We start from the raw sequence: 27,066 nt of genomic DNA, 5'->3' as shown, positions 1-27,066 counted from the left end.
AAAACCAAGAGCTGGTTCTTTGAGAATATCAATGAGATCAGTAAACCCTTAGACAAACCAAGGATCCTGAGACAGTATCCAAATTAAAAAATGCAAATATAAAAACAGAAACTAAAGAAATTTTAAAAAATTATCACATCCTACTATAAAAAGCCTACGCTCAGCAAAACTGAAATATCTAAATAAAATGGATGATTTTTTTAGGGAGACACCAGGTACTAAAGTTAAGTCAGGATCAGATAAACTAGTCCTATAAATGCTAAGGAAATAGAAGCAGTCATTAGAAGTCTCCCAATCAAAATATCCCCAGGAAAGACAGTTTTACTGCTCAACTGAATCACAGATTCAAAAAAGAGCTAATAAAAATATTTTCAAACTAATTCATAAAGTAGAACTAGAAGAAACACTACCGAATAAACTCTATAAATTCACAGTTACACTGATACCTAAACCACACAAAGACCCAACAAAGAAATATAGCTTCAGACCTATTTCCCTCACAATTATTGATGTAAAAATACTCAATAAAATTCCTGAAAAAAATGAATCCAAGAACATAACAAAATGATCATTCACCATGATCAAGTAGGATTCCTCCCAGGGATGCAGGGATGGTTCAATATATGGAAATCCATCAATGTAACCCAGTATGTAAACAAACTCAAAGAAAAAACATCACTTGATCATCTCATTAGATATTGAGAAAGCCTTTGACAAAATATAAGACCCCTCATAATAAAAGTATTGGATAGATCAGGAATTCAAGACTCCTTCCTAAATATAATGAAAGCCATATGCAGGAAGCCAATAGCCCAAATCAAACAAAATGGAGAGAAAATTGAATCAATTCAACTAAAATTTGGAACTAGACAATGCTGCCCACTCTTGCCCTACCTATTCAATATAGTACGCAAAGTACTAACCAGAACAAGTAGACAACAAAAAGAGATCAGAGGGATAAAAATTGGAAAGAAAGAAGTCAAGATATCACTATTTGCAGATGATATGATAGTAAACTTAGGTGACCCCAAAATTTCACCACAGAAGGCCTAAACCTGATAAATAACTTCAGCAAAGTGGCTAGATATAAAAATAAGTCAGACAAACCACTAGCTTTTATCTACTTAAAGGATAAACAGGCTGAGAAAGAAATTATGGAAATGATACACTTCACAGTAGTCACAAACAATACAAAATACCTTGCTGTGACTCTAACCGAGCAAGTGAAAGATCTCTATGAGAAGAGGTACAGGTTTCTGAAGAAAAATATTGAAAAGGACCTCAAAGATGGAAAGATCTCCCATGCTCATAGATTGCCAGGATTAATACAGTGAAAATGGACATCTTACTAATAGCAATCTATAGATTCAATGCAATCACAATTAAATTTCTAATTCAATTCTTCACAGAGATGGAAAGAACAATTCTCAAATTTGACTGGAATAACAAAAAAAGTAACAAAGACAAATGAAACCGGAGAGTAAAACTATTCTCAATGTTTAAAGAACTTCTGGAGGAATCAACATACATGTCCTTAAGCTACATACACTACAGAGCAACAGTGATAAAAATGGCGTTGTACTGGTGCAGAGACAGGTAGGAAGATCAATGAAATAGAATTGCAGTCCCAGAAATGATACAGCTTTGGACACTTGATTTTTGACAAAGGAGCCAAAACCATCCAGTGGAAAAAACACAGCATTTTCAACAAATGGTGCTAGTCCAACTGGCAGTCAGCATGCAGAAAAATGCACATTGAATCATTTCTATGTCCTGTACTACACTGAAGCCCAAGTGGATCAAGGATCTTCACATAAAATCAGATACTCTCAAACTAATAGAAGAGAAAGTGGGGAAGAGCCTTGAACACATGGGCACAGGGGAAAATTTCCTGAACAGAATACCAATGGCTTATGCTCTAAGGTAAACAATAGACAAATAGGACCTCATAAAATAAAAAAAAAACTTATGTAAGACAGAGGATGCTGTCCTTAGGACAAAAAGGCATTCCAGAGATTGGGAAATAATCTTTCCCAATCCTACATATGATAGAGGACTAATATCCAAAATACAGTACAGAGCTAAAGAAGTTAGACTCCAGAGGACAAGCTGGGTGTGGGGAGCTGCAGGCCAGTGACATTCTGTGATGGCTCTTCTCATTGTTTACACTGTAGCCCAGCAGCAGTTACTACTGAGCAGGAAGAAGCATCCATTACATAAAAAGGATTGGGAAGGTATAAAAATATTTTTTTGACTGAGTGAGGCAGTCATGAGTGATTTTCATATGCTGCTTTATTATAGAATCTGGATGGGCCTCCTGAGCTTCTCCCACCTTTCCTGCTTCTCTCTTGTAGGCTTCTCAGGCTTCTGCTGGCTTTGCGGCCTCTGCCTGAATATTCCACATCTTCAAACGCCTTCTGCCTAGTGCTCTAAATTTAATAGTGAGTGTAAAATTAATGTGTAAAGTTTATGTGCAGCAATGTATACCTTATAAGAATGTTACAATGGCCAGTTATGGTAGCATGTGCCTTTAATCCCAGTATTCAGAAGGCAGAGGCAGAGAGAACTCTGTGAGTTCAAGACCAGCCTTGTCAAAAGAGAGAATTCAAGGTCACCCAGAGCTTGCTGCAGAGAGAAACCTTGTTTCAAAATAAAGTAATATCTATTAAAATTATCATTCAAAAATAATCTCATGCATAAGAATATTAAATTGCATAATAAGGTCACAAACAATAGTGACAGGTTACTCATATTCAATATCACTATAAATAAAATCTTGTGATATAGAGCAAATATATCACAATTTTATTTAAAAATGATGAAACATTCATATAATATTTGAAACAAACATTTCTGTGAGAGTGTAAATATTAAAATTAATAAGGAAAATATTTTTTAGAAATAATTATGCTTGCAACTAGAAAGTAGGTCTATATATTTATAAAGATGTGAATTGCAGAATAGACAACTTACCAAATAATTTCCTAGACATGTAGTAAATTATTCATTTTCTTATACTTCTCCAAATTCACAGATTCAACAACTTAAATTCAATAGAGCATCAAAATTTAATTCAGAAGTCTGAGTAGGTTTTTTTATTAACCTTGCTATGATTTTCCTACGTACCATAGAAAGAGAATTTTACTCACTTATAGACATGTAAAAAAAAAGATTACACCAATTTAATTTACATAGCCTAAAATGAAGTATTTAGAAAAATTATGCCATGCAAAGTATCTGACCATCACAGCTAGCCAAAGGCCTTCTAGTAGCAATGCCATGCCATTGTTCATCTGATCTAATGCCAGTGACAATCTTGTATCAATTTTCCTAAATAATTGTCTCCCGTCAAAAAGTAGAACTTTCTACAAGAGGTTTACATGTGGTTTCTAAGGTTTCCCACTTGTAAAAAAGCAAACAAGGGCACACCTCTTTACATAGATTCACTTACTAGTATGTGGGCTACATAGTTAGCATTTCATAAAGACTCAGGATTTTAAAGACTTCCTTAGAGAAGTAAGGCTTCTATGCATTCAATAGCAAATATTACTGAGGCTTTATTTACTTTCAAGAAAGAGTTACTAATGCATATTGGGAACACTGGACAGAAACTATAGTTAGAATTGGTTGAATAATGAAGTTGGAGCTTCCTGGATTATCTAGGAGCTTGGGTAATAGAGCAGTATATTTGGCCTTCCAGACTGCTGTTAGATTGTATAATTCTCTTTGAAACCTTGACTCTTCTACTTGTGTCTAGGGTAAAAGCTTGATAATAATCATAAATACTTTAGAGTGCACTTTCTCAGGGAGTATCCTAATACATACTCTATCAGATCTTTATATATGGTATAGAAGTCTCATAATGTACACTTCTGATCATTCTGAATATTTATTAAATGTACAGTATAAACAAATAATCTCAAAAGACCCTACCTGCTGCAGTCCAAGCATGATATATATATATTTTTTTCTTGATAGTAATAGGTTTTTTTTTAAACGACGTTATTTTGCAAAACAAAGATAAATGTACAGATTTTAAACATTTTTTGCTTAAAATTATACATTTTTGTCAGTACTGTTTTTTCAGACATTAAAATAAATTTTACAATTCTTTCCACTGCTTGATTCAATTTTTATTACATATAAAATTATCCACAAATATATATAATTACTAAAGATTTTGTAGAAAAACTGAAGAAAACTTTTTAGTAAATCTAGACACTTTGTATATTTTTATTATGTTTAGATTATTATATAAAACCAGTTTTTATTTTTCTTAAAAATACAACCACTTCATTAATTATGTATATTTTATTTATCTAAAGGCAAGAGGTGAAAAATTTAAATTATCTATGCAACTTCTTAACTCATTTTTGTTTATTTTATTTTCAAATAAACTTTTTTGTATTCAAAATAAATAAATAAATAAATTTTACATAAAACCATGTGAATATATTTTTTAGTCAGTACTTGATTTTTTTCAAGGGCTTGACAGTATGCATTGAAAACCTACTAGTTGCAATAAGCGTAAAGTACATGCAAAACAAAACGCAACATGGAAATAGTCAAAGTCTTCTTGTTTTGTGAATATATGTATATTTTTTGTTTTCTTTATTTCTTGGACTTCATACAGTCTGTGAGTTGTTTCTGGGGGAGTGCAAGCCTCTGGGGTTAGCATCCCACTATCAGTGACTGCATATTATGTCTGTTCTTTTGTGACTGGGTTATCTCACTCAGGATGATCTTCTCTAGATGCAGCCATTTTCTTAAGAATTTGGTTAAGTCATTGTTTCTGGTGGCTGAGTAGTATTCCATTGTGTATATGTACCACAATTTTTGTATCCATTCGTCTTCTGAAGGACATCTGGGTTCCTCCCAGCTTCTGGCTATTATAAATAGAGCCGCTATGAACATTATGGTGCATATATCTTTGTTGTGTATTAAAGTGTCTCTGTGGTATATCCCCAGAAGTGGAATAGCTGGGTCTTGAGGTAGTACTATATCCAATTTTCTGAGGTATTGCCAGACAGATTTCCAGAGTGGTTGTATTAGCTTGCAACCCCACCAACAGTGGAGAAGTGTTCCTCTTTCTCCGCAGCCTCGCCAGCATCTGCTGTCATCTGAGTTTTGGATCTTGGCCAATCTGACTGGTGTGAGGTGGAATCTTAGGGTTGCTTTGATTTGCATTTCCCTGATGGCTAAGGATGTCGAGCACTTCCTCAGATGTTTCTCGGCCATTCGGTGTTCCTCAACTGAAAATGATTTGTTTAGCTCTGTACCCCATTTTTTAATAGGGTTATTTGATTCTCTGGTGTCTAGCTTTTTGAGTTCCTTGTACACCTTGGATATTAGGCCTCTATCTGATGTGGTGTTGGTAAAGACCTTTTCCCATTCTGTTGGTTGCCGTTGTTTTCTTGACGATGTCCTTAGCCTTATAGAAACTTTGCAATCTCATTAAGTCCCATTTGTTAATCTTTGACCTTAGAGCTTGAGCCATTGGTGTTTTGTTCAGGAAATTTTCTCCTGTACCTATGTGTTCTAAGGTTTTCCCTACTTTCTCATCTAATAGTTTCAGTGTATCTGGTTTAATGTGGAGATCTTTAATCCACTTACACTTGAGCTTTGTACAAGGAGATAAGAACGGGTCTATTTTCATTCTTTTGCATGTTGAGTGCCAGTTGGACCAGCACCATTTGTTGAATAGGCTGTCTTTTTCCATTGAATGTTTACTGCTCCTTTGTCAAAAATCAGGTGACCATATACATGAGGGCTCATTTCTGGATCTTCTATTCTATTCCATTGATCCACCTGCCTATTTCTGTACCAGTACCATGAAGTTTTCAGCACAATTGCCTTGTAATATAGCTTGAGGTCAGGGATAGTGATTCCTGCAGATGTTTTTTTGTTGTTGAGGATGGATTTCGCTATTCTAGGTCTTTTGTTATTCCATATGAAATTGCACATTGATCTTTCCAATTCCATGAAGAACTGGGTTGGAATTTTGATGGGGATTGCATTGAATCTGTAGATTGCTTTTGGTAGAATGGCCATTTTTAAGATGTTGATCTTTCCAATCCATGAGCATGGGAGATCTTTCCATTTTCTGAGATCCTCCTCAATTTCTTTCTTTAGAGGTTTGAAGTTCTTGTCATACAGGTCCTTCACTTGCTTAGTTAGAGTCACACCAAGGTATTTCATAGTTTTTGTAACGATTGCAAGCATGATATATTAATCTCAAATAACAAAATCATGGGTTAAAGTCATCCATCCAAATAGCAACATTATATAAAAAATGTTAACAGCTTTATTTTGTCCTTGTTGCCTCAAATGTAGAAACCATGAAAGAGCAAATTGGATATCTTCAATGTCATATTTTTTATTCAATGAATAGAATATCAAAGCAAGAATGCATTATCATACTCTCTACTATACCCAAAAGTTTTGAACTCTGTTTATTTTATTTTATTTTATTTTTATAAGCACTCTATAGATCCAGTAATAGTTTCAGGCCTTGGGACCTTTCCTGGAGCTGGGCCTTTGGGCCTGTCTCTGTACCTTCTTTCCTCAGGTTCTACTCAGTTTCTATCCCTGCAGTTCTTTCATACAGAAACAATTATGTGACAGAATTTTTGACTGTGGGATGACAACCCCATTTCTCAATGCTTTGTCATTCAGATTGACCGGGGTTCTACAAGTTCTCTCTCCCAACTGTAAGGCATTTCATATAAGGTCTCTCCCTTTGAGTTCTTAGAGTCTCTCACCTCCCAGGTCCGTGGTAAATTCTAGAGATTTCCCCTGCCTTCTGCCTTCTGAAGTTGCCTGTTTCCACTCTTTCTGTTGGACTTTAGGGGTCCAATTATTTTCCCCAACCCAATACCTGATCATGTTCTTCTATTTCTCTCTGTTCACTTTTACACTCAGGACCCTCCCTTCTCACTCCTGTGATGACTTTCTTCCCACTCTTAAGTGGTAATAAGGCGTCCTCACTTGGGCTTTTGAGATTATTAATCTTTTTGAGTTCTCTAGACTGTAGCTTGGGTATCCTGTATTTTTTTTGGCTAATATTCACATATTAGTGAGTACAGACCACGTATGTCCTTTTGAGTCTGTGTTACATCTCTCAGGATATTTTCTAGTTCAATCCATTTGCTTGCAAAACTAGGGATGTCCTTGTTCTTAATAGCTGAGTGGTACTCCATTGTGTAAATGAACCCCATTTTCTGTATCCATTCTTTTTTGTGGAACATCTGGGTTGTATTCTGGCTATTACAAGTTCACTGTGAACATAGTGGAACACATGCCCCTGTGGCATTGTGGGCACCTTTTGGGTATATTCCCAAGAGTGGTATAACTGAACTTTCTGGTTGTTCAGTTTTCTGAGGAATGTTCAGATTGATTTCCAGAGTGCTTGTAGCAGTTTGCAAGCCCACCGGCAAAGGAAGAGTGTTCCTCTTTCTCCACATTCTTGCCAATGTGTGCTGACACCTGCGGTTTTGATCCTAGCCATTCTAATTGATGTAAGGTAGAATCTCACAGTTAATTTGATTTGCATTTTCCTGGTCAATAAGGACTTTGAACATTACTTTAAGAGGTTCTCTGCCATTTATAATTCCTCTGTTATAATTTCTCTAGCTCTATACCTCATTTTTTTGATTGGGTTGGTTTTGGTGGTTAGCTTCTTGATGTCTTTATATATTTTAGATATTAGCCCTCTATCAGATGTGGGGTTAGTGAAGTTTTTTTTTTTCAGTCTGTATTTGTCCTATTGACTGTGTCTTTTGCCTTACAGAAGCTTTCAGTTTCATGAGTTTCCATTTATCAACTCTTGATCTTAGAGTGTGATCCATTGGAGGAGTTCTGTTTAGAAAACTTTCTACTGTGTCAGTAGAAAGGTCCTTTCTCCCATTCTCTAGTATTAGATTCAGTGTATCTGGTTTTATGTCAAGGTCCATGATCCACTTGGACCTGAGCTTGTGTACAATGACAAATATGCCTCTATTTTTATTTTTCTACATACTGACAGCCAGTTAGACCAGAACTATTTATTGAAGATGCTTTCTCTTCCCTATTGTATATTTTTGGATTCTTTGTTAAAGATCAGGTTTCCATAAGTGTATGGTTTTATTTCTGGGTCTTCAATTCTATGCCATTGATCAACATGTCTGTCTCTATACCAATACTGTGCAGTTTGTATCACTATTGCTCTGCAGTACAGCTTGAAGTCAGGAATAGTGATTTCTCCAGCTGTTCTTTTATTGTTAAGAATAGTTTTAACTATTCTGATTTCTTTTTTTTTTCTTTTTTCTTTCTTTCTTTCTTTCTTTATTTTTTTTTTGCATTTCTTGCTGATTTGGAGAATTGCTCTTTTCATGACTTAAAGAATTGTGCTAGGACTTGTTGGAGATTGTGTTGAATCAGCAAATTGCTTTTGGTAGAATGGCCATTTTTACTATGTAATTCTGCCAATCCATAAGCATGTGAGATCTCTCCATTTTCTAAGACCTTCTTTGGTTTCTTTCTTGAGAGATTTGAAATTATTGTCATACAGGTATTTCACTAGGTTGGTTAAAGTTGTCAAGATATTTTATATTATTTGTGGCTATTGCGAGGGGAGTTGTTTCTGTGACATATTTCTCAGCCTGTTTATCATTTGGATAAAAGAAGGCTACTTATTTATTTAGTTAATTTCATATCTCAGTCTGAAGGTGTTTATCAGCTGGAGAAGTTCTCTGGTAGAATTTTTGAAGTTGCTTAAGTATCATATCATCTGCAAATAGTGACACGTTTACATTTTTTTTTTTTTTTTTTTTTTTTTGCCAATTTGTATCCCTGTAATCTCTTTTTGTTATCTTATCATTCTAGCTAGAACTTCAAGCACTATATTTATTAGATATGGAGAGTGTGGTAATTCTTGTCTGGTCCCAGATTTTATTGGGATTGTTTCAAGTATCTAGCCATTTAGTTTGATATCAGCTATTGGTTTGCAATGAATTGACTTTTATTGTGTTTAGGTATGAGCCTTGAGATCTCCAATATTTTCAGCATGAAGAGGTGTAGTATTGTGTCAAATTCTTTTTCAGCATCTAAAGAGATGATCGTGTGGTTTTTCTCTTTGGATTTTTTTTCATTATAGGGAATTATGTTAATACATTCTTGAGTATTGAATCACCCTTGCATCCCTGGGATAGAGCCTAATTAATTGTGGTGAATGATGTTTTTGATGTGTTCTTGGATATAGTGATGTCATCAGAGAGCTTTCTTCTAATGTCAGAAACTGAGTTCATCCTAGAAAGGTTTCTATAAGCCTGTGTTTGTTGTAGTTAATTAAGCTTACCTGAGTCTAAAAGCGCAGGATGCAAGGGCAATGGTGTTGAGTGAGAGCAAAAGATTGATGACCCAGTTTGGACCAAATTTGTATTTCCTATACCTGTTATATATCCATGTATTTAATAACACACACCCAGTTTGGTGTGGGCCATATGCTTTGTTAAGCAGGGAATATAATAAACTCTTGCAATGTAAAAATAAGTTCCCCTAAATAAAGCTTTTGGTGAGAACAGAAAAAGTTTCCTAAAACAATGTGTTTTTCTTTTAACAGAGTGTCACATATAGAGAATGATAATGCAGTGTTTACTATAAAAAGATGGTTGTAATATGCTTGTTTCTATCTTCCACTTCTTATTTATTTATTATTGGATATTCTCTGTATTTACATTTAAACTCTTATCCCCTTCCCTTCATCCCCTTCCAACATCCCCCTCCTGATTTGTGGCATTACAGCTGTGGTATTTCTGTATTAATTACATATTTCAGTTCGATGAAGGGATTTAATGTTTCTTACCTTTGCCTTTCTGTGGCAAACACCAAAGTGCATATTAGAGGAACAAGTAGAGGTAGTTTTCAACTGAAGGCTTACTTCCAGCTGTGAGTGAGAAACCCTGCTCATGTGTGCTTTCATTGTGCTCCTATTGTTGTGACTGGGCTTACTAAGGAGATATATTAGTGTAAGAAATATTGAAACATAAAGTGATTCCTGCTCTTCCTTATTTTCCAGTTTGTTCTTTTATTATAATAAAATGCTGTTGTGTCAATAACAAATCATTTAAGCTGTCCTTGTTTACTGATAATTTTATCAATTATAACCATTGATAAAATCAATGAAACATTACATCCAGTTCATATCAGAATGATGAGAATCCTGCAGTAATTAAGGCAGATAGATTTAGATTCCATTTCCTAAATTGTACTCATTACTTGTACTCACTCTTTCCTCTTGCCCCTAACCTTAGCTTTCCCTGATCTCTTTTCCTCTTGTTACCACATACTTACATGTGTATCTTGTTACCACGTACTTACATGTGCATTTGTTTGCATACATTTCTGTGTCAGCTAGATCCCAAAGACGATAGAGAGAATGATACTTTCTTTCTTTCTGAGACTGTGTAAACTCACTTAATATACATCTTAATTTTCTTGAAAATTTTAATTTTGATTTTTAAAAACAAATACTATTCTTACATACACACTAAATTTTCCTTAACAAATCAACTGTTGATTAACAACTTATTTGATTGAGACTTATTTCTATGTTGAATAAAGAAGAAGAACAAAAAACAAAAATGAACAAATAACTATTCTGCGTCAGTTACATGAGTCATCAAACTATGCTTGTTAAATGATTGTGAAATATATCAGTCTCACTTCCATAATGACAGAATATTGCATGGGTACTGCCTGACACAGTCTGTGATGAAGAGTATTTGCTTAGTCACAGAAGACCACTGTCACTTGTAGATTTTACTGTCTCAACTGACTGGAATTCCCTGTTTTGTCTGACTAGTTAAATTAATGTATTTGTAACTAGAGTTTTATTAGATAAAAGCCACTTTGGTGAACACCCAAGAACTCGTTCCTCAGGAAAATAAGGATAGGATCTAGAGGTTTTAATTGATCCTCCCATTATATTTTAATTCTCCAATGCCTTCTAAGAGTTTTCAGTCTTATCTCTGTTTGATATTTAAAGCCCAAACTTATTTGCTGTGGTATCACATGGGTGATTTTGTTCTGAGGTGGGAGGAGGCAGATGGTCAGCTGTTCATTTTAGATATAATTAGCATGTTTTGATGGCACTACCCAGTGGATGCCAAAAGAAGTTCACCAACCCTTAGCCAAAAATATCTCCATCTATTACTAGTCAATGGAAGAGAAAGTATTCTCATTGAGAACAACTATACTAAGCAATCTGTTGTGCCCTATTTTTGATGCCATCTTGAACAGGTGTATCTGTACCCTGAAGACAGTGATATATTTTATACTGCAGATATGGTCAATAATAGAATTATATTTTATAATTTTTTTGTTCTCATTATAAAATAAATGACAAAATGGTAACTGTTGTGTGACTAGTATCAGAAACCTACCCTGGCCTTTCTTTTTCTCAATTTGTTATAACTTAAGTCCTCCTAGTGTTTCCACTTTAGATGGCAGCAAATCGGGGAGAGCAGCCTCTAAAAATAAGGTAGATTAAATCTCATGTAATGGCCAACTTTTTTCAGAGCATCAGATAATTCTGAGGGTTAAGAAGAGCCACCTGATTATTTAGTCACAAAGTCTCACACACCTAACAAAGACATTCTTGTCCAAACAGCTGAAGTAAACTCACTTCTATTTATACTATACCTGGTAGGACTATGAAACCACATTCCAAAAACAATTTTGTGTTTTGAAGAAATTGAGTTTATAAGACTCATGCTCTGTAATTTTATTTTATTTTATTTTATTTTTTATTTATTTATTTATTTATTTTTACTTTCTCACAATGCCCAAAAATTCACACAGATCAGTTTATGGACTATGTCCCAGCATTCATGATTCAGGTTTGTAATCAGAAAACAAATCAATCATATTTTTCTCTACATTATTTGAGTATTATAATTATGGGCTAATGAGCATGCCCTTTGTGTGATATTTTGGTTCATTTATACTTTGATAAATACTTCAGCTCTCTACTAACTAAGTAAATTGACATAGTAAAAAAGTCAGTGGTCAAAGATGAAATCATTTGAAAGATGGATTTGTTTTAATATTCAAATGTCCTTTACTTAAACTGCATTTCCAGAAATTAATTAAGGAAACATCATCCAGGTAAATCACTTTAAGGAGAAACTTTTTCATTTATGAAAAATGTTCTCTGGTGTCTAGCTACTTGAGTTCTTGGATATTAACCTCTATCTGATGTGGGGCTGGTGGGGTACAGAGCTAACAAAAAGTTCTCAATTGAGAATTATCAAGGCAGAACAGGGCTCAGCACATCTGCCTCCTGGACCAGCGGAGCCCCAGAGATAAAGGCCTGGTGAGAAGGGGAACAGGATAACAAGGGGGCAGAGAGATTTCTGCCGAGCTCTCACAGAAAGTGGGCACTGCCCTGCTGCTCCAGGGACCAGGACGCCAGCATTGGGACCTCTGTTCCCACCCAGTGGTTTTGGGGTGCAGAACAGGGCTCAGACCAACCACCACCTGGACCAGCAGAGATCCAGGGACACAGGCTAGGTACAAAGGAAAGCCAAGAATATATCACTGAAAACAAGATGGCAAAAGGAAAGTGAAAGAGCATACCCCAGTGAAACCAAGACAACCTAGCAACACTAGAACCCAGTTCTCCCATGAAAGCCAACATGGAATGCAAAACAATCCAGAAAAAGAAGACTCAGACCTAAAATCCTACCTCAAGATGGTGATAGAGATCATTAAACAAGAGCAGGAGAAAAAGAATAAAGAATTAGCTTTTAAGGAAGAAACAAGAAAAACACTCAAAGAACAAGAAGAAAACAGAACCAAAGAGATGAAAGAATGGAAGAAAGAATTTAAAACAGAAATGGACACAATAAAGAAAACATTAAAAGAGATAATCCTAGAAGTAGAAATCTTAAAAAAGAAATCAGGAGTTACAGATGCAAGCATTTCCAACAGACTACAAGAGATGGAAGAGAAAATCACGGGAGACAAGACAACATTGAAAACATAGACAAAACAGCCAGAGAAGATGCAAAAAACAAAAAGCTCCTAACCCAAAAAGTCCAAGAGATCCAGGACACAATGAGAAGATCAAACCTAAGGATACTAGGAATAGAAGAACGAGAAGAATATCAACTAATAGGCACAGTAAATATCTTCAACAAAATTGTAGAAGAAAACTTTCCTACCCTTAAGAATGAGATGACCACGAGATAAAAGAAGCCTTCAGAACTTCAAATAGGTTGGACCAGAAAAGAAATTCCTCCCGGCACATAATAGTCAAAACACCAAGTGCCCAAAGCAAGGAAAGAGTACTAAAAGCCGTAAGGGAAAAAGGTCAGGTAACATATAAAGGCAGACCAATCAGAATCACACCTGATTTCTCAACAGAGACTATGAAAGCTAGAAGAGCCTGAACAGACATCATGCAGACCCTAAGAGAGCACAAGTGCCAGCCCAAGCTCTATACCCAGCAAAACTATCAATCACCATAGATGGAGAGATGAAGATATTTCAAGACAAATCGATATTTACACAATATCTGACCACAAACCCAGTACTACAACAACTTGTAGGTGGAAAACCCAATACAATGAGGGAAAATACAGCCTAGTAAAAACAAGAAAACTCCTAAGCAAGAAAACCAAAAGAAGAAAGAGATACAGACACAATTCAACCTACAAAAGCAATAATAGCAGGAAGCAGAAACCACTATTCCTTGATATCTATTAACATAAATGGACTCAACTCCCCAATAAAGAGACATAGGTATTCAAACTGGATACATAAACAAAATACAGCATTGTGCTGCATACAGGAAACTCACCTTAGAGACAAAGACAGACACTATCTCAGAGTAAAAGGGTGGGAAAAAACTTCCAAGAAAACAGCCCCAAGAAGCAAGCTGGAGTGGCTATTCTAATATCAAATAAAGTAAATTTCCAACCAAAAGATATCAAAAAAGATAAGGAAGGACACTTTTTACTTATTACATGGGAAATCTGTCAGGAGGAACTCTCAATCCTTAACATATATGCTCCAAATACAAAAGCACCCACATTCATAAAAGAAACCCTACTAAAGCTCAAAAAATACATTTCACCCCACACTATAATAGTGGGAGACTTTAATACCCCACTCTCACCAATGGACAGATCATGGAAACAGAAACTGAATAAGGACACTGTAAAACTAACAGAGACTATGCACCAACTGGAATTAATAGATATCTACAGAACATATCATCCTAAAACAAAAGAATACAACTTCTCAGCACCTCCCAGCACCTTCTTGAAAATTTACCACATAATTGGACACAGAGCAAACCTCAATCGATATAAGAAGATTGAAATAACCCTTGCATCCTTTCAGATCACCATGGGCTAAGGCTGATTCTTAATTACAACAAAGACAACAAAAAGCCCATATAAACATGGAAACTAAACAATGATCTATTAAACGATAACAGGGTCAAAGAAGAAATAAAGAAAGAAATTAAGGATTTTCTAGAAGTGGATCAAAGATCTCCACATGAAACCAGATACACTGAAACTATTAGATGAGAAAGTAGGGAAAACCTTAGAACACATAGGCACAGGAGAAAATTTTCTGAACAAAACTTCAATGGCTCAAGCTCTAAGGTCAAAGATTAACAAATGGGACTTAATGAGATTGCAGTTTCTGTAAGGCTAAGGACACTGTCAAGAAAACAAAACAGCAGCCAACAGAATGGGAAAAGATCTTTTCCAACTCCACATCAGATAGAGGCCTAATATCCAAGGTACACAAAGAACTCAAAAAGGTAGTCACCAGAGAATCAAACAACCCTATTAAAAACTGGGTACAGAGCTAAACAAAACGTTCTCAGTTGAGGAAAATGGAATGGCTGAGAAACTTCTAAGGAAGTGCTTGACATCCTTAGCCATCAGGGAAATGCAAATCAAAACAACCAGAGATTCCACCTCACACCAACAGTTTGACCAAGATCCAAAACTCAGATGACAGCAGATGCTGGTGAGGCTGTGGAGAAAGGGGAACACTTCTCCACTGTTGGTGGAGTTGTAAACTGGTACAACCACTCTGGAAATCAGTCTGGTGGTTCCTCAGAACCTTGGACATAGTACTACCTAAAGATCCAGCTATTCCACTTCTGGGCATATAACCCAGAGATACTCCAATAATACAACAAAGATACATGCACCACAATGTTCATAGCAGCTCTATTTATAATATCCAGAAGCTGGAGAGAACCCAGATGTCCTTCAGAAGATGAATGGATACAAAAAACTTGTGGTACATTTACACAATGGAGTACTACTCAGCTATCAGAAACAATGACATAATGAAATTCTTAAGAAAATGGTTGCATGTAGAGAATATAATCCTGAGTGAGATAACCCAGTCAAAAAAGAACAGACATAATATGCAGTCACTGATAATGGGAAACTAACCCCAGAAAGCTTGTCCTACCCCAGAAATAACTCACAGATGTTGTGAAGTTCAAGAAAAAAAAATAACAACATTATACTCAATCCTTACACACCAAGAATACTTTGACTAATTCTGGGCTACATCTTGTTTTACATGAACTTTTTGCTCATTGTAACTAGTAAGACCTTAATGCAGAATACCAAACCTTAAAAAAAAAAAAAAAAAAAAAAAAAGCCAAGCAGTGACAAAAATGTATTCGTATACATTTTGCAAAAATGCTTAAAATTTCTTCTCTTATCTTTGTTTTTTAAAAAATAAAGTTAAAAAAAGAGAAATATCAAATGGCTGAGAAACATCTGTGAAGTGCTCCACATCATTAGCTGTTAGGGAAATGCAAATCAAAACAACCCTGAGTTTCCTCCTCACACCAGTCAGATTAGTCAAGATCAAAAATTCAGATGACAGCAGATGTTGGTGAGCATGTAGAGAAAGAGGAACACTTCTTCACTGTTTGTGGGGTTGTAAACTGGTAAAACCACTCTGGAAATCAGTCTGGTGGTTACTCAGAAAATTGGACATAGTACTACCTGAAGACCCAGTTATTCTACTTCTGGGCATATACCCCAGAGATGCTCCAACATACTAAACAGACACATGCACCACAATGTTCATTGCAGCTCTATTTATAATAGCCAGAAGCTGGAAAGAACCCAGATGTCCTTCAGTAGATGAATGGATACAAAAATTGTGGTACATTTACACAATGGAGTACTACTTAGCTATCAGCAACAATGACTTTACGAGAGTCTTAAGAAAATGGATGCATTTAGAGAATATCATCCTGAGGAAGATAACTCAGTCATAAAATAACAGACATAATATGCAGTCTCTGATAATTAAATACTAACTCCAGAAAGCTCTGAACTTCTCAGAAACAACTCACAGACTATATGAAGTTCAAGAAAAGAAAAAAGAAAAGAATAAATCATTAAGCTTAATCCTTACATACCAAGAAAACTTTGACTATTTCCAGGTCACATCCTGTTTTACATGAACTTCATGCTCATTGTAACGAGTAAGATCTTAATGCAGAGTATCAAACCTTAAAAAAAAAAAAAAAGAAGCACTGACAAAAATGTATCGTATACTTTTATGCAAAAATGATTAAAATGTGTTCATTTATCTTTGTTTTTTAAAATAAAGTGGTTTAAAAAAACAAAATAACAAAAAATATTTTGTAAAGATACCATTTAATCCAATTTTATAAAATTTGAAGAGAACATGTGTTGCTTTAGTGATGATTGTGGCTTAGAAATGTTGCTAGCAGATGATGTTTACATTAATATTAGTTAAAATTGTATAATTTCTTAGAAATTATTTTATAAATGCCTATCAACATAAAAGTAAGTCAGTAACTTTTCTTCAGAAACTATAAAATTCATACTCATACTAAGCCTCTTTATGAATCAAACTAACAGCTTTATACATGTATACAATGCACTCTGATGACTTCCATCCATACACATTTATATACCTTGCAGTGTTATTAATACCAACTCCCTCTTTGTTTTGTGACACACTAAGCTGAGGCTGTGGATGTTCTAGTGATCATTTAATTAGCCTCTCCATTAGTGTCTGCTTGGCTCTCCAATGAGCACCTTACTGAAGAAATTACACCCATCATGGACAATTATATCAGTAGCAAATATATAAATATGGAAGCACACAGTTCCATGAACCCCTCCACTCTTCTGTCCATGTATTGTCAGTTCATGAAATGTCATCTATATTTATGGTCTGTGTCACATCCTATAAATGCCAGTTTGCATTTTTCTTCTTACATTCTGCCCATCTCCCCACTCCACAATATTTCTTGAGCCTGAGACAGGGTCAAATAAATATCATTCAATAAAAAGTCTTTGCACTGTGATGACAATTCATTATTCATCACAGGTACATGATCCTTATGTTCAAAAGGAAACAAAATGATTACAGCTGGGCTGGGGAGACAGCTTAGGCAGTACAGTGATGGTATTGCAAGCGAAGGATTTGAGCCTGACCTCCAGAAGCAAAGTCATAATGCCAAGTGTGGAGCAGCTTATTCCAGCAGTTAGAAGGGAGAGGAAAGAGAGTTCTGATGGGTTTGTTCACAGTCAGCCTCTTTCAAGTCTGGAGGGCAGAAATGGGGCATTGGCAGTTGTGGTGACAGGAGTTGTGATTGCTGGGGCAAAAGTAGTTCACTTTCAGTGATATTTACCTTTCTTAAGCTCTGCTATTCAAAGGCTTAAATGCCACTAGAATCTGGTAATTCAAGCTTGCTGAATAGCAGCAGGAAATTAGGTTAGAGTTCATTTTTCTCTTTCCTGGAAGCCTCATCTCTCACTGGCCAAGCAAGAGGGAGGCTTGCAGCAATTCACTTTTAGTGAGCCAGAAGAAGAAAATCCTTTGCCCACAGAAAGACAAGCTTTATATAAGCAAATATGCATATACACATAAACATTCATACACACATCCATGCACATATTCATACACAGACACACATACATGTCAGGCCTAACCTGTGTCATCAACTCTACAAGTGTTCATGAATACTTACATACACACACCTATCACACACACACACACACACACACACACACACACACACACAGAGAGAGAGATTTATATGTTGATTTTCAAAAGACTCCATTACCAAGCTCCACAGAGCTAGTGCTAATGCCAAAAACTCACTCATTGTATTTGAAAAATAAGCTCCAACCACTGTTGCTCAGAAAAAAAAAGGGCTCATATTTTTTTTTATTTCTGTTAGTTAATAAAAGCCATTAAAGAGAAATCTCCCTATGTGAAAAGTACTTCACAGTAATTAAAAACTTGCCCTCTCTGCTCTCTGTCCTTACTCTTGTCACTCCTACTTCTTGTCCTTTTCCTGGATACATGATCACATAATATTCTAAACCTCTTTTTTCTAAAGTTTTGAAGGGTAATGTGTACATTCAATTCATAGTATAAATAAGAAGTTACAACAGCGATGTATAGATGTGTTTTCATTAAGACTAGTTCTCTAAATAGGCATTCATTTTTCTGTCACAAGTACCATAGTTTCATTAAACGTTTAAAACAATAATTCTTATGTCATCAAGTTAGCAAAAAAACTGATTTCTGATTTGTACTGAAGTTTTGTCTAGATAAATCTAGTCAATATTTTATCTTATGTTCTTTCATTTACAATAAATTATCTATTCTCAGTTTAAGACACCAGTTATCAGATATTAGTTCTACAGCCAGTCCAGAAGAAAGGTTTTCCCTGGTTGTAAATTTGTCCCAAGCCTGCTTTTTATCCTAGTGCAATGAGCCAATGACACATGAAGGTTTACAGAGCCCTAATTGTAGCCTTCATCCATAGAAGACTCAAAATTGCCTGTATAAATTTAGCAATTCTATAGAATTCTTATTAGGAATTAAGGAATCATTTATTTGTCAACATAGCATTACTACAAGAGAGTACATTGTCACTTACCTGCAGAAAACCTGCCCAATACAATAGGCTGGTGCCTAGGGATCACAACATTATTTAATTATAACAGGAAAGGCACACTAACAAGAATCAATCCTTAGATGAAATCTCTGCAGATCTTGCAAAGCAGAGTAGTTTCCCATCAAAGCCATGCAAAATGATGAGTCATCTCTAGAACATCATTCATCAGTATTTGCCTTCCTTATATGGCTCTTGACTCTTGCAAATTTTATAAATTGTGTAATGAATTAGAAGTTTCACATTACTAAATTCAAGGCATACAAAATAAGTTGAAATAAGTGATAATAAAAATATTAAGTTAACTAATTTGGTTCTCCTGAGAGCATTTGTAATTAAGTTCCTATATTTTCATTTACATGTTCAAATTTTATAGCTTTAAAAATTTATTATGATTTTTATGACAAAATCTTTCTACAATTATTAAAATACTGCATTAATTTTGAAAGTTCTATTCCAATGAAGGAGCCATTTCTCACTTGCAAACTCCTGCAAAATTGTTCACAGTCTTTAGTCATTTGTTGCGCAGTCTAAGATTTTGTCTGACCAACAAGAAAAAATGATTTGTTGCAAGGATGAGTGATATGATTAGCCACTGAATGCGTTTATTGCTTCCTGATGTCAGCTAAATTAAATTATTTGCTGGGGAATTTCACATTGGAGCCAGAATGTCTACTCCATTTAATTTTAATATAATTTGCTCTGAGTAAATTTTGGGGGCAGTACGAAAGAAATCATGTTCGATCAAAATTACCACATACAGTTCTTCTGTGTAGGATAGTAATCAGCCTCTTAAAAATGGAGTTAGATTAGAAATGTTTATTTTATTTTTTAATTGAACAACTTTATTTTAAAAAACAAAGATAAATGTACAGATTTTAAGCATTTTTGCATAAGAGTATATGAATACATTTTTGTCAGTACTTGATTTTTTTAAAGGTTTGATAGTGTGCATTAAAATCTTATGAGTAATAATGAGCGTACAGTACATGTTAAACAAGATGTAACCTGGAATTAGTCAATGTTTTCTTGGTGTGTAAAGATTAAGCATAATGGTTATTGTGTCAAATGCACATCTATAAAATACTATCTTATAAAGGATCGTATAGTGTGTCTTTTTTTTTCCTAGAGTAATTCAAGTCAGGCCAATACAAAACTACACTGAAGTATAAAATCAACTTTGTCATAGTATTTCAATATCATTCTTTCAGTTCTAGTTGTTTTCTGTTAACTACTATAAAAATTCCCTTCTTTATAATAACTCATGGATTTGTTAAAAGAAACATTTTTTTTCAAATTGTAGGGACAAATGTTATCCTGGTTATTTCATATGGGGGTTACATGAAAAGATTTGAGAAAATAGTATTACATGCAATGTTTAGGGACTGGGACTCGAAGATATGTGATCATCAGTTGTTTTGGTATTTTGACTTTGGAATTTAGATGATAGAATTACAAGTGTATTTTGCTCTTTTACTAGTAGTTCTAAGCCTATGTCATAAGTCATAATGAAATGATCTGAAGAGAAGCCTGATTTGTGTGTGTGTGTGTGTGTGTGTGTGTGTGTGTGTGTGTGTGTGTGTGTGTTTGTGTTTGTGTGTTATGTCTGTAAGATGCTGAGTGTTCCTGTCCCTAGTTAGCTTTTGCTCTAGTGGCTGGGCAGGGAAACAGTGGAGACTTTAGATTCACTAGATTTTCTGGTCAGGGGAGCATGAGAGAGGAAGAGTGTTTAGAATCCCCATGCCAGGAAAGGAATAGGATGCAAGCTTGAGAGCTGACTGTGACAGAGAAATGGCCATGTGAGAATCAGGTAAGCGTGGCTCCACGGTCACTCACTCACCTGACTGGGTCTCCGTAGCAGAGATGATGCAGACATTTTAGTAAGAAATAATTCAGGAATATCTGAGGAGAGGGTGTGTTAGTCCCAGGGAGTTTTGAAAGTGACCAACCATTGAGCTGCTTAAGGCATACAAAAATTATGTCGGCGTGTGTGTGCTTTCACTTTTGAATCCAGAGCATTTGGGCAGTAGCAAGAAGGGCATGAGCACCCACTGGGGGGGGGTTAGAGGGCATTATCCATTACCACATCACAATCTTATGTTACAACGCGACTTTTGTAAGGACATCACATTTGTTCACATCTGAGACTTAAGAGAAATTCCACTTAAAACCTGTGTGTATATGTGTGTGTGAATATGTGTATGTGTGTGTGTATCTTTACGCATGTATTCACAATATATGTACCTAAATAAAATGCAAGCATATATATTATATCATGTTATAAGTATTGATACAAGTTCTATGTAATATTCATTTTGTATCTAAATATGAACATTTGGTCTCTTGGTGTGTGTTTGAAGTGTTATCTTTGTGGAAAATGAAAAGTAATTATACAATAATTTTATGTTTGTCAACTTAACTCATGCAAATATTTTAACGATTTTTCTTAATGTGTGTTGATATATCACTCAGGGGTGCACAAGTCAATGACTAAAGACACCATCTGTGTCCCAAACAGAGTAAAAAAAAGAGATAAATCATACATGGTCAAATAACTAAAACCAAATAGGAATATATCCAAATGACAGCACAGGAGATATGCTGTTGATTTCTATATCATTCTGTTGTCCTTTTGTATCATTAACCTGTGCAATTTATAGAAATGTTTTGGCCAATCACACCTTTAATGCCATCCTAAGGAGGCAAAGACAGGCCTTTCTCTGAGTTCGGTTCTTGTTTATAAAGTGAGTTCCACGTTGTCAGAACGACACAGAGAGAGCCTGTATATAAAAGAAACAAAAAAAAAAAAGAAGTGAAAAAAAGAATTAGAAAGATACAAAAAGAAAAGATAAAAAGAGGAGAGAAGAGACAGGAAGAACAGAAAGGAGAGACAAGGGAAGAAATCATCTGACAGTTCCCTTAACCTTTGCAATCTTCTGTCCCTGATCACCAAAATGGCCCCCTGAGTAAATACTATACTGCTTTATCCATATACCATTAAATTATGCAGAATGTATGGGACTTTTCTTAGCAATTTAAATAAAACCATGTAGAAATTTCATGTACACATAACATGCCTATGCATTCTTTGACCTTCTATTGATGTAATTTAATCTACATTATTTGGGTTAATATTGTCTTTCTTTCTTTTTTTTTTTATTTACACAGTGTAAACTAGAATACCAGGCATGTGTATTAGGAAAACAGATCTCTATCAAGTGTGAAGGACGTTGCCCATGTCCCTCTGATAAATCCATGAACACAGGCAGAAATGTTAAGAGAGGTAAGTGAAAGAAACTTGTTTATCGTTCTATGTTCAATCCACTCTCCCAGGCTATGTGGTAATAAAAAGTAATTAATACAACTTGAAAAAGTTGTGCTTTTATACCTATGAGCACCTTATTAGAAAGAAAGAATCCTTTGTCAGCTTATTCTAGTTGGGTCTCAGTTATATAGAGAAACCTTCTCCATGCCTTTCTTACCTACTGAAAATAAAGTGAAACTTACAGAACTGTTTATTATTATTTACTTACTAAATATAAAAATCTCTGAGCTATTTCTTTTAAAAAATGATTATGTATAAATGTGTACACCTGGTATGATAATTTGTAGATCAAGGAATGAGTTCATAATTAAATATTTGACCACACATAAAGATGCTCGAATATTGTTTTTATAAGTGAGATGTTGATTCAGTATGCAGTGCATGTATGTATGTGTATGAATTTTACAAATAAAACATTTCAGTAGCTTGATACATAGTGTCATATATATTTTGTCTTTTCTTAGATTACATACTAACATTTTAATGTTGTATGTGTATATATGTATATGTGTGTATGTATGTGTGTATGCATGTATGTGTGTATATGTATGTGTGTATGTTTGTGTACGTGTGTGTATGTGCTTATGTGTGTGTAATAGTGATTATACTCAGAAAAGATCTACAGAGTAGCAAACTGTCTAATTCTTATAATTTGAGAATTATCACAGAAGACCTATGGCAGAGAAATGTTCATTACTGATCTTTTCCTGAAACATAAATAATGGCTACAAAGGTAGGAAAATATGATTTCATATCAAATGTCCTTAATGCACACTATAATATTTTTAACATGGTGTACAAGATTTCTGTATTAAAACAAAATGACCAGGCTAAATAATTTATAAGTAGCAAAGGTCAATTTGATTCATGGCTCAGTAGATTTAGTCCATAATTTGTATTTCATATAACAGTATAGTACTGTGAAGAAAGTTGAAAGAGTATTCATCATAGAGAAGCCAGGAAACAGAGAAAGTGGAGGAGACAGATTCCAAAATCATTTTCTAGGACATGACCCCAAAGTCTTAATTCCCTTTACTAAATTGCAGATATTTAGTTTGAAGTTTTCACCACCTAGGAGTGTAATATTTGGAAGATTGAGTATTCGGCCCACAAATTGTTAAAAGACAGTCAAAACCCAAGATAGAAAATACATAGTATATTATAATATATAACGTAATATATACTGACCAGTGTTTTAATCTCATGATGAAAGTGTTATTGTCTAAAACCCAGTGGTTTCATTTATTTACACATCAGTCGGTGAAGTCACACTCTCAATAAATATTTTAGATAAAAAGCATGTGATGATACTGACCTTCAGTTGAAACTCTGAAGCAGCATTATGGTTCTAAAGAAAATTAATCCATTTTAAAGTGGTCCTTGAAAACCGAGTGTTCAGACATGTCCACAGTGATTGACTGCACGGGGCTAAGATGCTTTCTAGTAGTGGCTCTATGCTTTAAACATTGCTTTATTTATATTTTACTTTTTTGTCTAACACAAGAATAAATTCGCTTTTATGCTTGATTTCTTCTATATAATGTTCTAATGTTCTCTATCTTTTGGTCCAATTTCTTCCACATGCTCTAAATAACTTTTGGCACATTGAATGTATCAATTATCTCTATGATATCTAAAGCAAATTATAGTTGTCTTTCAACTGCGATTTTAATATCTGTACCCTCGTCACTATGTTGAGGAAGAGAATATTTTTCCATAATTGAATTGAAGACTTTTGACTCTGATAATCACTTCAAACAGGACATAAACTCGACTTCATTCAATATCCATGCCTTAAAATTAGTCACTTTTTAAATGTCCACTTCATCAGTGTTTTCACTGAAATTACAAGAACCTTTAAACAAGATCTCTGGGGAGTGCGGGAGTCTAAGCCGGTTGGCAAGCTTGTCCTGTCCCCAACTCATGACAGATGCCGCTGTGTCATTAGCCAAGCACTTCTTGACCGGCGGAGTGGCCACAGCCATCTCCAAGATGGCAGTAAGCACCCATCGAGCAGGTCAAGCTGCTGTTGCTGGTGCAGCATCTCAGCAGGCAAATCACGGCAGATAAGTGAAACACAGGCATTATAGACCGCGTGGTTGATATCCTCAAGGAACAGGGAGTCCTGTCCTTCCGGTGTGGTAAACTGGCCAAGTTACGAGATACTTCCCCACTCAGGCTCTCAACTTTGCCTTCAAAGACAAATACAAGCTGATCTTTCTGGGTGGTGTGGACAAGAGGACCCCGTTTTGGCGCTATGTTTCGGGGAACCTGGCATCAGGTGGTGCTGCTGGCGCCATATCATTGTGCTTTGTGGACCCTCTTGATTTTGCCTGTGCCCGTCTAGGAACTGATGTGGGCAAAACTGGAGCTGAAAGGAAATTCAAAGGCCTTGGTGGCTCCCTGGCTAAGATCTCCAAATCTGATGGGATTAAGGGTCTGTACCAAGGCTTTAATGTGTCAGAACAGGGCATTATCATTTACCTTGGTATCTATGACACTGCAAAGGGAATGCTCCCAGAGCCCAAAAATACCCACATCTTCATCAGCCGGATGAAGTCGGTCACTGCTGTTGCTGGCCTGCCTTCTTGTCCTTTTGACACGGTTCGTCATCGCGTGATAATGTAGCCTGGACGCAAAAAACTGATATCATGTATCCAGGCACGCTGGACTGCTGGCAGAAGATTGCTGGTGATGAAGGAAGCAAGACTTTTTTCAAGGGCGCATGGTCTCCGAGGCATGGATGGTGCGTTTGTGCTTGTCTTGTATGATGAGATCAAGAAGTGCACATAATTATGTCCTAGGTATTCTCCTTGAGAACAGCCATGTTGTATAATATACCAAATTCTTGAACATTCTAGACAGATTCTCTGGGCTTGTCTGTATTCAAAGGCAACTATTTACCAGTTGAAGAGTAGGAAGCAATATTATTCATCTGACCAGTTTTCTCTTAAAGCCATTTTCATAATGACAATAATCATGGGACTCAATTATATTTTTATTTCAGTCACATCTGATAATAAAAAAATTGTAGAAATAAAAATATCCAGACCAGAATAAAAAATCTGTGTTCAATAATATTCCCAATTTCAGACCTACTTTTGAATGAGATGTGTTTTATGTGTTGATTTATCATATCATCTCATAACTATGAGAGAATCCTGACATGAATTAAGTTAGGAAAGTCATAGATCTACCAAGTAGACCACAATGAATAAAAAAATAATTGTCTTATAGAACTTAAATTTTTATTATTATATTTATTCATTACAAGTTTCATTACAATGTTTATATTAATTATGTTAATATATATTAAAATTTCTTTACAATATTCATATTAATTATATTAATATATTAAAAAGTCATTACAATATTTATATTAATATGTCAAAAGAGAACATTCACAACATTAGGGGATAAAGATAATTTGTGTTCAATTGTGCATCAAAAGAGAGGTAAGAGGATTTGAAACTAATTCTGCTCTGACAGATTGTCAGGGCAAAGCAAGAACAGAATTTTGCCAACTACTGTGGAAAAGCAGTACAGAACATTTTGAATGTCATTTCTCCACAGTGCCAAAGGCCAAGGGACATGGGAAATGTAAAACTCAGTTCAGTGTCATTTCCAGGCTTCCCGCTGTCATTTACAGTGGAAGTTTGTCTTAGGGCTACTGTACAGAGCAGGAAATTCTTTTTAACGCCATCTCTGTTGTGGAAATACTGAGAAGGAAACTGCATTGTATAAAATCATCCTTCAATCTTTTTGATCATTCCTCTGAGGTCAAATTGATTTCACACTAAGGTTTTAGTTTATTAACTGCAGACTAAACTTTCTAAATTCGCTTTAATTATATTAAAGCAAATAATATGGTTTTGTTTAAAAAGTAGAGAAAAATGTAGTTCATTATTATTTTCCCGATGTAGTTCATGTAGGAAATACAAAAATTATTCCAAACATTTATATTTAAACATATTAAATAATTACAGATAATTTATTGTTTTATTATCCAGGATTTTGATTTTAGACTAAAGAAAATAAACAAATTATTTAATGACTAGCTTCAATATAAAAATCATATATTTCATACGTCTTTCAGTTTTTTTCTTCATTTGTAAACATTGCTAGAATGGTATCAAACCATTAAGTAACAAGATGTAATGTTTCCAAGATGCACACACTTCATTTAAACAATGATGACCTTTCAGCTGATCATGAAGAATCATGGTACATTATACCTAAGAAAATATGAGAATTACTGCAAACATAAACTATAAATATGTGTTATAAATCTTGTAGATACATATAAAATACAATTTTCTATTTTGTGTCTGTAAGAAACTATCAAATCAAAGACCAGGAACATAAAAATAATGTTACCTTAGGCATTTATTTAGTTGCAATAGTTCATAAACTGACAAAACCTTATATGCTGACCATAAAACAGTCGCTCTTGGGGCTGGAGACATGGTTATGGGGTTAAGAGCACTGACTGCTCTTCCTAGAGGTCCTGAGTTCAAATCCCAGAAACCACATGGTGGCTCACAACCATCTGTAATGGGATCAGATGCCCTCTTCTGCTGTGTCTGTAGACAGCTACAGGATATTTATACATAATACATAAATCTTTTTTTAAAGTCTCTGTTTTGTTATTTCTTTGATCCTTTAGGTCTAGGACATTGACCTTTTCCATTCTAATGGGAGCATTAACTGTGCCTCATGCTTCATGTATTTATGGGTTTCAGAATTTTCTGTTTCCTCTTGTGTC

The 27,066-nt window shown here is 35.0% G+C and overlaps 1 protein-coding gene and 1 pseudogene across 3 annotated transcripts in view; both read left to right on the top strand.

The window, feature by feature from the left end:
* Positions 1–27,066, top strand: part of SPOCK3 (SPARC (osteonectin), cwcv and kazal like domains proteoglycan 3) — a 421,151-nt gene that overhangs the window by 269,567 nt on the left and 124,518 nt on the right. For both annotated transcript variants that reach the window (XM_080928625.1, XM_080928626.1), the window contains one exon: positions 22,145–22,259. In XM_080928625.1, coding sequence (XP_080784751.1) covers positions 22,145–22,259 — 115 coding nt within the window. The remainder of the gene's footprint in view (positions 1–22,144; positions 22,260–27,066) is intronic.
* Positions 24,225–25,094, top strand: LOC308429732 (ADP/ATP translocase 2-like; annotated as a pseudogene). Its single transcript has one exon. The product of its transcript is annotated as an ADP/ATP translocase 2-like (transcript).

This window comes from Micromys minutus (genome assembly GCF_963924665.1).
Source record: "Micromys minutus genome assembly, chromosome: 14".
Lineage (NCBI taxonomy): Eukaryota > Metazoa > Chordata > Mammalia > Rodentia > Muridae > Micromys > Micromys minutus.
The sequence above is the reverse complement of the archived record's forward strand: the minus strand, read 5'-3'. Positions and strand labels throughout refer to the sequence as shown.